The sequence below is a fragment of the Carassius auratus genome, linkage group LG49B (assembly GCF_003368295.1).
Source record: "Carassius auratus strain Wakin linkage group LG49B, ASM336829v1, whole genome shotgun sequence".
NCBI lineage: Eukaryota > Metazoa > Chordata > Actinopteri > Cypriniformes > Cyprinidae > Carassius > Carassius auratus.
The window spans coordinates 130,001-141,092 of NC_039301.1; the positions used below are offsets into that span (position 1 = coordinate 130,001).

General features: G+C 42.9%; 2 protein-coding genes across 12 annotated transcripts in view; both read left to right on the plus strand.

Annotated features, from left to right (window-relative positions):
* epb41l3a (erythrocyte membrane protein band 4.1-like 3a) overlaps window positions 1–3,149 on the plus strand; it is a 34,638-nt gene extending 31,489 nt beyond the window's left edge. For all 10 annotated transcript variants that reach the window (XM_026241563.1, XM_026241569.1, XM_026241573.1 and 7 more), the window contains 2 exons: window positions 1,550–1,656; window positions 2,373–3,149. In XM_026241563.1, coding sequence (XP_026097348.1) covers window positions 1,550–1,651 — 102 coding nt within the window. In that variant the 3' untranslated portion in view covers window positions 1,652–1,656; window positions 2,373–3,149. The remainder of the gene's footprint in view (window positions 1–1,549; window positions 1,657–2,372) is intronic.
* A 1,024-nt stretch (window positions 3,150–4,173) lies between these two features.
* On the plus strand, window positions 4,174–7,153 carry zbtb14 (zinc finger and BTB domain containing 14). 2 transcript variants are annotated; one of them, XM_026241576.1, is made up of 2 exons: window positions 4,174–4,325; window positions 5,573–7,153. In XM_026241576.1, the coding sequence occupies exon 2, from the start codon at window positions 5,587–5,589 to the stop codon at window positions 6,898–6,900; it is 1,314 nt and encodes a 437-aa protein (XP_026097361.1). In that variant the 5' UTR covers window positions 4,174–4,325; window positions 5,573–5,586; the 3' UTR covers window positions 6,901–7,153. The 2 variants fall into 2 exon arrangements, with proteins under 2 accessions (XP_026097361.1, XP_026097360.1); XM_026241575.1 differs by lacking the exon at window positions 4,174–4,325 and adding an exon at window positions 4,545–4,844.
* The last annotated feature ends 3,939 nt before the right edge of the window (window positions 7,154–11,092 follow it).

Below are 11,092 nucleotides of genomic sequence, written 5' to 3' on the forward strand. Positions count from 1 at the left end.
CTGTGATGGTGTGGGTGTTGAGAGACGTGGCTGTGATGATGATGTGGATGTTGAGGGGCGTGGCTGTTTTGAGAATGTGGATATTGAGGGGCGTGGCTGTGATGATGATGTGGATGTTGAGGGGCGTGGCTGTGATGATGATTTGGATGTTGAGGGGCGTGGCTGTGATGATGATGTGGATGTTGAGGGGCCTGGCTGTTTTGAGAATGTGGATGTTGAGGGGCGTGGCTGTGATGATGATTTGGATGTTGAGGGGCGTGGCTGTTTTGAGAATGTGGATGTTGAGGGGCGTGGCTGTGATGATGATTTGGATGTTGAGGGGCGTGGCTGTTTTGAGAATGTGGATGTTGAGGGGCGTGGCTGTGATGATGATGTGGATGTTGAGGAGCGTGGCTGTTTTGAGAATGTGGATGTTGAGGGGCGTGGCTGTGATGATGATGTGGATGTTGAGGGGCGTGGCTGTTTTAAAAATGTGGATGTTGAGGGGCGTGGCTGTGATGATGATGTGGATGTTGAGGGGCGTGGCTGTTTTGAGAATGTGGATGTTGAGGGGCGTGGCTGTGATGATGATTTGGATGTTGAGGGGCGTGGCTGTTTTGAGAATGTGGATGTTGAGGGGCGTGGCTGTGATGATGATTTGGATGTTGAGGGGCGTGGCTGTTTTGAGAATGTGGATGTTGAGGGGCGTGGCTGTGATGATGATTTGGATGTTGAGGGGCGTGGCTGTTTTGAGAATGTGGATGTTGAGGGGCGTGGCTGTGATGATGATTTGGATGTTGAGGGGCGTGGCTGTTTTGAGAATGTGGATGTTGAGGGGCGTGGCTGTGATGATGATGTGGATGTTGAGGGGCGTGGCTGTTTTAAAAAAGGGAAGTTGAGGGGCGTGGCTGTGATGATGATGTGGATGTTGAGGGGCGTGGCTGTTTTGAGAATGTGGATGTTGAGGGGCGTGGCTGTGATGATGATGTGGATGTTGAGGGGCGTGGCTGTTTTGAGAATGTGGATATTGAGGGGCGTGGCTGTGATGATGATGTGGATGTTGGGGGGCGTGGCTGTTTTGATGATGTGGATGTTGAGGGGCATGGCTGTGATAATAATAATAATGTTTTTTTACATAGTGCCTTTCAAAAACCTATGAACACTTTACACAGTTGATAGGTGACATGAACAGATATACAGTCACATAATCACGCAATTAGAGCACACAGAGATCATATAATCCAAGATCAGTAATGTAAGCAAGCATAGAACTGAAATTTAAGGCAGTCTGCTACAATCAATTAACAAAACGTGTTGTAAATAAGTGAGTTTTAAAGGTTTAAAGGTCTGGAGTGAAGACACAGCAAAGAGGTTTTGAGTTAGTTTGTTCCAGAGCTGCTGAAGCCACCCACACTAGATAGAAGCTAATTCTCAGAACTCGATCTCAGAGTACGAGCAGGAACATGGGGGTGAATTCATCCGGATAAATTATTCAGATTAATTGCTGTGATGTTGGTGTGAGTGTTGGGGGCGTGGCCTGTGATGATGATGTGGTGTTACTATGGGTCAGGCTCTGGCTCAGGCCATTAAAGAGGCTAAAGAACAACATCCCGACATGTCAGTGACCAAAGTGGTGGTGCATAAAGAGACGGAGATCACGCCGGAGGAGTGATGCAGGTAAGACCACAGCCAATCACAGCTTGAGTAGGCTTGGCTGAGTGCGAGCTGATTGGCTGCTGCACTGCACTTTGGAGCGCTGCTATTGGCTGCTGTTCTAACACCGGTGCTGCTTTGGCTGTTTACATCTGCGGACATCTGACTGCTGCCTTTAGAATGTTGAACACACTGCATTCTGCTGGTAGAGAGCGGTACTGCAGATCATCTCCATGAGTCATGTGACCACAGGAGGAAGTTCACAGAGACTAATAGTGTTGTCAATTGTTTACTAATCTCAGCATTCTCCCAGAATTAAATAGCAACAACCCAGGACATCTTAGTGACTATATAACAACTACCTAAAACACCCTAGAAACCACACAGTAACCAACCAGAACACTATAGCAAACACATAGCATGCCCTGGTAATCAGCCGGAACACACTATCATTGCTGCAGTGAGTTTTTGCACGGGAAACACCACTGACATTTTCCTGAGGAAAATGTAGATCTTTAGCTTTAGTGATATAGTGTTGAGATGGAGGCATGTTACTGAGGCCTGTATTTTTATGCTGTGCTCTCATCTTAACGTATTATTGAAGTGCATGATGTGTTTAACATTATCACTGACTGAGCCACGTCATGCTTTGCTCCTCTGAAGGTTCTCTCTGTTCCAGTCTGAAGAAAGCACGGAGTGTTCCTGATATTGCCTGAATGTTCTGTTATATTTATTTTCAGGATTAACATCATCTTCGAGCTTTCTGGAGGAACTCATGTGTTCACGCTGGGGAAAATGAAGGATGCTTCAGAGAAATCTAGCACGGGAACAGCAGCATAAAGGAATGAATCGCAGCAAACTTCATCTGAACACGTCTGGAGTAACACACACACACACACGCTTACAGGTGCCGCACTGGATCACTGTTACTGCATGACAAGGGAACAATTCTGCTTTTTTGTGAAAAGACTACAGTATATAGACATTTTAGTAAATACTATATGAGCGCAGTGTATAGTCAAACCACGATCTCGTCATAAAGGCACTGAAGAATATGTGTGAGAAGAAATATAGCGGTTACAGATATCTGCATTTATTTATCCTACTGAATAAAAAAGGAAAACTTTGCACCGTATTTAACCTCGCAGAGATGTGCCATCCACATGTGTCGCCCTCCATCGGCTCATCTCTGATCTGAATATTACACACGTTCATCATGAGAATATGAATATGCCACACATGTATGTTAGAAACATGTTATGTTGTTTTACTTGAGTTATACACCTGTTTGTTTGTTTTTTGAAAACTGTTCCTTGTGAGTGTTGGGTTTAGAGGAATGAAAGCTGTTGTAGTGATGAGCTGAAATATCAATCCCAGAGTGCCACATCTGAGCCTTAAACTGAACAGACGAACCCATGTGTGTTTATGTCCTTGTTTGGTTTCCAATGCAGTGTCGCTGCCCTGCTGACTGTTTCCCAATCAAGCAACTCAATAAAATCTCAATTCCATTTCTGATCACTTTGCATTGCACTATTATAGTATTTCTGACATAAAAAATCAATAAACAAATTGAAAGAACTAATCATATTTTGTGTTATACATGATTATTATATAGTGGTGTATTTGACCAAACAATTTCAGATATTCGCATAGAACAGGTTTTTATCCAGTTTTATGAAATTATTTCAACAAGTAGTACATAAAATATCATCAGATAGAAAGTGGTGATTGAAAATGTACTATGATATTCCCAATGTTTTTGGGAAATAATATCATGTTTTTGGACATACTTCATGGTAGTACTGTAATCTTTTAGGAGTACCATGTATGTAAATACCTTGACACGGGAATATGCAATTATTTAGGAGTACTATTGTTTAAAAAAAAACTAGTATTTTATTATCCTTCACCATCAGAGTAAAGGATAGTCAACCCAGAAAATCAAAATATGTAATGATTTACACACCATCATGTAATTCCAAACCTGTATGATATATTTGTTTTCTTCTGTGAAGATGTTTTATTGATTTCTGTAGAACAGAATAAGAATACTGTGGTAGTCAATGGGACCCAAATCTATTTTTACAATACATTCTTTAGAATATCTTCTTTTGTTTTCTAATGAGGAAAGAAAGAAAGACAAACTGGTTTTAAATGACATGAGGGAGATGAAATAATGGTAGAATTTATTTTTTTGCTGTACTGTCATTTATTTATTTATTCATCGCTCTACTGTAATTTATTATTATTATTGGTGCACTGCCCCTTTAAGGGTTTTTAGTTTCCGTTTGCAAACTAAACTAAAAATAATGTTGTTGGTTTTTTTTCAATAGGTCAAAAGGTTAACATTTCTGATCCACTAAATTATTTATTATTTTTTATCTAAAGCCTCATTCTTTAACAGTGAGCGTGCGCTCGCTCCCCCCGCGCGTCACAGTGCGGTTCGCGCTCCAGTGGTTGCACACTGGGTCATTTGCGTAAGCGTGCCTGCGCATCTCCCTGTGTGCGAGCCGGCGGCCGCTGCGCTGTTTTCGTAGCCGTGCCCGTGTCTACGTACGAGCCTCGGTCAGTTCCGTGCTGGCGCAGCTGTGCTCGTCCTCGGCCTCCCACACAACAACAAAGTATTAAATTCCACACTGGCCTTCGTAACATTCAAACACACTTTCCCAGTGGATCAAAATAGCACAGTAAAGGTAAGAAATATATTTTTGGGGGCCGATTAAAGCAGCTGCAGAATTATTGCATAATGTTTTGCGCGGGATGGTTGCGCGCGCCCGGCGCGGGAGTGTTCGTCATGGCCCGCGCAGCTCGCGCCAGTAAACCCGCCTCAGCGCGCCGCGGTCCGTCGAGCTCCCGTGTACCGAGCGCGTTCCTCCGCTGCTCTCCGGTGCTGATCGGTGCTTCCGCGGGCTCGTGTAGCGGGAGACTCGGCGGAGAGATCGGCATCTTTGCTCGGTTGATGTCGATTAAAGCCGTCGGCGATCATTTATGAGCTAATGCTAAGATTAGCTTCAGGAGAACCAAAGCAGACCAGCACAAACACGGCTGAATAACCTTTTAAACTTCATTTTGAGGATAAAACGAGGTTATCAGAGACCAAATAAGTCTTTTATTAAGATAAATCACTGCTTGTTTCTCTGGAGGTGTTTAAATGAAGTAGTTTCTTTCGTCGTTTGTGGCCCGTTCAGAACAATCATCATGTGTCCATCAAGGTATCAGTGATCGTGTTTAATTCATATTACCGTCTTATCACATGTGATTTAATGATTGTTTATTAGTATAACGATGCGTATAATACACACAAATATTCATAGAATGTCTTCACGACATTGTTTATGCATTTAAATGTCTTACTAATGTAAACAAAGCAGACTCTTAAACAGATTGTATGAAATGATGAACAAATATGCGTCTTGCATAAATACTGAGATTATTTTGTCATGTAAGCTCTTTAAAGCCAAGGGGTGTTTGTGAACCCAACACAGGTTTCAACTAAAACTGGAAAACTTCAGCTGTTCATTTACATGAAAGAGAAAGCTTTTTCGTCTCAGTGTAAACTATGAAGATGTGAATTTGTGGAAACTGATATCATGCACATATATTGTGCATTATATTTGAGTTTTATAGCAAAGCACACTTTCACAGAAGTGTAGCATTTTAGTAGTTTTCAAGCGATAATTTTGACATCTGTATAACTTGAATATACAAAAATGCAATGGAAAAAGTTTTCTGTTTTCACTAGAGATGCACTCGATATTAGATTTTTGCAAATATTTTTCAAATCATTTCGCGTGATACCAATATATATTTTCATTTGTTTTGAAACCACAATTTTTTTAAAAGTATTTTTTAATTTTTTTAAGTATTTTTTACAATTAGTTTAGTAAAATATATATATCTTTTTTTATCCATTGATCAATATTTCCGTCTCTCCCCGCAGGATCCCGCTCCAGCATGTCCGAAACAGTGAAGTATGTGGACGATGAGCACAAGAGCATCTTCCTGAAGCTTCTGAACGAGCAGCGTTTGGAGGGCGAGCACTGCGACATCGCTGTGGTGGTGGAGGACGTCAAATTCAGAGCGCATCGCTGCGTGTTAGCGGCGTGCAGCAACTACTTCAAGAAACTCTTCAAGAAGCACGAAGTGGACAGTTCATCCGTCATCGAGATCGACTTCATCCGCTCGGACATCTTCGAGGAGGTGCTGAACTACATGTACACCGCCAAGATCTCGGTGAAGAAGAAGGATGTGAATCTGATGATGTCCTCGGGACAGATCCTCGGCATACGCTTCCTAGACAAACTCTGCTCGCAGAAACGTGACATGTCGCCCGAGGAGAAAAACGACCCCAGGAACGCCAAGTTCCCGTACGACATGGTGAAGATGGGGCTTCCGGCGGACGATCCTCCGCTGGGTCAAGACAGCGACGTCCAGGAGCTCGGAGACCAAGACGACACGCCTTCAGACGACATCGTAGAGGAGCCTCAGGGCAATCACGATCTGGAGAAATCGCCAAATAATGCGTTACGAGTGCAGGAGGCCATCCTGAAGGAGCTGGCGCAGGAGGAGGTGCACAAAGTGAGCTGCTACGATCAAGAGGTGGAAGCCATGGACGGAGAACCCAAAGAGCTGGCGGCTCACACCCAGACGCTCTCGTTCGCCGAAAGCATTGGCGATGTCAAAGACGAGCAGCCGCCGGGATGGACCACGGCCGCCGCTGACATGAAGTTCGAGTATCTGCTCTACGGCCATCGTGATCAGCTGGCCTGCCAAGTGTGCGGAAAGAGCTTCCTCGACGAGAACCGCTTGAGGAAACACGAGAAGCTGCACTCGGCCGACCGGCCGTTCGTCTGCGAGATCTGCACCAAAGCCTTCACCACTCAAGCGCATTTAAAGGAGCACCTGAAGATCCACACGGGCTTCAAGCCGTATCGCTGCGACGCCTGCGGGAAGTCCTTCATCCGTGCGCCGGATCTGAAGAAGCACGAGCGAGTGCACAGCAACGAGCGGCCGTTCAGCTGCCAGATGTGTGAGAAGGCCTTCAAACACAAGTCACACCTGAAGGACCACGAGCGACGCCACCGAGGAGAGAAGCCCTTCGTGTGCGGCTCCTGCACCAAGGCCTTCGCCAAAGCGTCCGACCTGAAGAGACACGAGAACAACATGCACAGCGAGCGCAAGCAGCTGCAGAGCGAGACCGAGCAGCTCCAGGCCGCAGCGATGGCCGCCGAGGCCGAGCAACAGCTGGAGTCCATCGCCTGCTCATAAACACTGATCTGAATCGGTTTAGAACATGATTTACACTGATTCTTTTATATGGAAATGGTGCAGATTGTACAGTTCATACCAAATGTATTTCTGGCAGCTGACGGACGATGAGTTGTTCTGTCATCATAAACTGTGAAGTCGACGGAGGGATGGAGCAAGCTTCGCTCAATCATTCCTTCTGTTTCTTGTGAAAGGGTGTGATGGTTTGCACATGCAGATATCTTTGCCGTAATAAAAGACTGGTGAATCATCACTTGTTTAGTTCTTGTTCATCCTTCGGTAGACTTCTCTCTTACCATTTCTACTCTACGACTGAAGTTAATTTCATTACAGTTCTGCCGGTCTGAAGGAGTCTTGCGTCCACAAGTTAAAGTCTTAAATCAGAGGTGTGTTAAATATTGAATGTATTGTTAAAACAAACAATTCTCCAGTGTGTTTGTCTTGTTGTCCATCTTTAAATCAAGATGCAAGAAATGCAACACAATCAAGTGAGTTTATATTTAAAACAAGAACAAATATCTGCTAATGAGGAATGAAACCTGTCTGAATCAAGTCAAGTTTTTAAGCCCATGGGCAGATGATTGTGTTTTCTTAACCATCTTAACTCATTTCATTTTGATCAAATTCTCATAAAACAAGACGAATTATTTCCCATCGTGTTGTTTCTTCAGTAAATGTTTCTTGATTTCAGAATCTTTAGACGGTTTCACTGTGAACCAGACAAACAGGAAGCACCTCAGTGTTTCACAGCGTGATCAGTAAAACTTCTGTATTCTGTGTTTGAGAGAGGAGAAATTATTTATTTGTAGAGATGGTTTAAGGTTTTGATAATAGATCTTGAATTGTCTGGTCCTGGTCTTAAAGTCTTGTATTTTTCTTCATAACACCTGGTGAAATAGTGAATCTTCAGGCAGCTGTCACAGAGTCATCACATTAAAGTATGTTTTAAAGACTGAATCTTATATATATTATATACAGAAATGTATTGGTTTGTGCTTCGCTGGAGATTTTAAAGCCAGTTTCCTCCAGTGAAGGGAATATTGGGGGATTTTAAGATTGTGATTTACAGGAGTGGAAAAGTCACACAATCCTGAGCGTTCATGTAAAATCCATCGGCAGATTGTTTTTTACTTTAAAATATTTCTGTTGTAGGATCCAGAATGATTATTATCTTTCCATCCAGTGATCACAAACAACGGCAGATATGTCGGATGATGACTGATGACAGATGAAGGTGTAAGTAGCTGTTCTGAGGGGTTTGCTCCAGCAGGTGGCGCTGTGGGGGATTTAGCGCAGAATTTAAAACCTTTCAGGTGTGACAGGTGACGGGTTTCCCAGCATTCAGTGCGGTGTGTGTGTGCTCGGTTTACAGAGAGCATGACGTCATTCACTGTAACCACCAGAGGGCAGCACGCAACCAATCAGAAATCAATGCAGGTGAAGGTGTTATCATCATCATCATCATGAACTGAGATCAGCGATCACGCGCTTCTGAGTCAGAGCAGCAACAGGAGAATAACTGAATGTAAAACCCAAACTATTTCATTTCAGTTCTACAGAAAACTAGTGTTATTATCTTAAACCATAACACACTTCTTGAACATCTCATGAAATCATTACTTGAAATAACCATTAACAGAAATGAAAATGATTTATTATAAAATATTTTAAAAAGTCAAATTATTACAGAAAACTTTTAATTACTGATATAACACTGATTTATCCTGTTCAGTTTATTTGAATGAATTCAATTCAGTGTCATGAATTGTTTGAGCTGTAAAGCAGTGTTGGTTCAGTTCTCATCTGAAGATGATATCACTGAATATGAATTCTTCTGTCGCCCAGTGGAGCTGCTTCACATCTGAAGTCGAGTCAGTCTCATGATTGCTGTGTGAGGAGCGTTGAGTTCAATCAGACGCTGCTGATGGGTTTCTGAGGTCAGACCTTATTGGATTCCAGGTGGGTTTGTACCTGCGGGGAAGAGCAGGAAAGGACGAGGCGGTCAGAAATAATCACAGCCATGATGGAAACAGCAGAGAGAGAGACGTCCAGTCGCTTAGACTCCAGCAGCGTCAGCAGGTCAAGGGTCACACACCGCTTAATGCACTGCATGCTGGACACACACACACACACACTCACTCACACACAGAGAGAGAGAGAGAGAGACACACACACTGAGAGAGAGAAAGCCACCGGAGGTCAGAGGTCACACTTTTCTCTCTCTGCTTCTTGTTACAGATCCAGAAGAAAAAGGAACAAATTGAAGAGGCCAAAAAAGAGCCGAAGGAAGCAAAGAAAGCACACAAAGACGCTCCGTCTGACAAATCCAAGAAGTGAGGAGTCTTTTAAATGCTCCTGGACTCAAGGTTAGAGCCGATAATCGTGTGCCAGCAGCGCTTGTGCTGTAAAAGCATGAAATATTCAGACGGATCAACAGCCAAGAGAAAGAAAGGAATAAACACTGCTTGTGCCTGAAGACATTCACTTTAAAGTGTTACAGTTACTGCTTCTTACACGCTGCAGTTGGATTACGTTGCATCAGTGCCACATTTTATTATTACAGTCAGAAATAATGATGAAACATCATGAACACAAATATATTCTAGTTCCTCTCATGACACAACAAATCCTTCAGATTAAATGCTCTTCAGAACAGAACAGGAATGAAGATAAAAGTATAAAACGCATTATAGTTAATAAATTAATTTAAAGCAGTCGCAGACCAGCAGTGTGACGCAGATGTTTTTGTGTAAAGTGTGTTCATCCCATAGGTGTAATGGTTTTTATACTGTAGAAACTGTATATTCTATGGCCCTTCACCAACCCTACACCTAACCCTAACCCTCACAGGAAACTTTGTGCATTTTTACTTTCTCAAAAAAACTCATTCTGTATGATTTATAAGTGCTTTGAAAAATGGGGACATGGGTTATGTCCTCATAAGTCACCCTCTCCTTGTAATACCTGTGTCATACCCATCTCATTATACAGAGTTGTGTCCTGATATGATACAGACACACACACATGAGAGGAAGAGTGTCACATTTACTGTGGTAACCCATGATCCATCGACTGACTGATCATCAGGCCTCGAACGCTTCGATACGGACGTGCCGGAAGAGTGCAGGAGGGTTTTCAGAGCAGGTCTTCAATATTTGATCTGCCGCTTCTACCTGCTGGTTTTAAATGAGGTGCGGCTCAGAATGTCAGAGTCCAGATCTCGAGGGAGTCTCACGATCGACTCCAGCGTTTCTCTTCATGTCGTCAGAGAGATCGGGATCAGACTGCGGTGGGCTTTGGGCCGGATTAGAGTTTCTTTGAGAGGAACGGCTGGGAATAATAAGGGCTCTGGGATCTGCAGTGTGTTTGCAGGAGCGTTGTGACCCGCTAATATCACCTCCGTTACTTCAGTAATCAGGAGAGACACTGCTGTGTGTGTGAGATCAGTGTTGTTATCAGATTATCAGCACCAGAAACACAAATGACCATCAGAAGCCAGTGTAGTCCTTTTCTTCTCTGATTCTGTGTTTGATCAGCTTGATGAAGCAGTATTTATTAGATTTTTCTCTACTGTTGAATCAAGGCTTTAGGAGTCGCCGTCTTCGGGAGGGAACAGATGTGTCCTCGTGATGTATGATGTTTTTTCATAATGTATTTATATGTTTGTGTGCAATCAAGAGTTGCAGTAACATCTGAAAATCATCTTCTATCTTCTCAACACGTTCATCTTTCTGCTTCATCTGCTTTCCAGAGTCTTGAAGAGAAACAAAACTACCACCTTTTCCAAATCAGACACGTCTGTTGATTGCCGCCTTAATTCTAAATTTGTTAAATTCTAATTTAATTTTATATATCATTGTGTATATATATATCTTTTATTTCATAAATTTACTCTACAAAGTTCTTCACTCCAGATGCTTTCGCTAATCATTTGGAGATGTTGTTCGTTTTTTCAAGATTGCAGTTAAATTTTGCGGCTGTATTTTGGCGCTGAATCTCAAGGTCAGAAGGTCAGAGTTCAGAGGACAGCGCCACCTGTTGGTCAAAAACAGTCGAACACAGATTCTTTGGCCATGACATACAATAATGATCTACATTAATTTTCTTTATTGTTTCCCTTTAATTATTCAGCGTCTGGCAGCTTCCCAGCTAATGAATGATGTTCTCTGAACGTTTTCCAAACGTTCCCATT

Excerpts from the sequence above, each read along its gene's own strand:
- zbtb14 (XM_026241576.1), top strand. The coding sequence starts at position 5,587 with ATGTCCGAAACAGTGAAGTATGTGGACGATGAGCACAAGAGCATCTTC.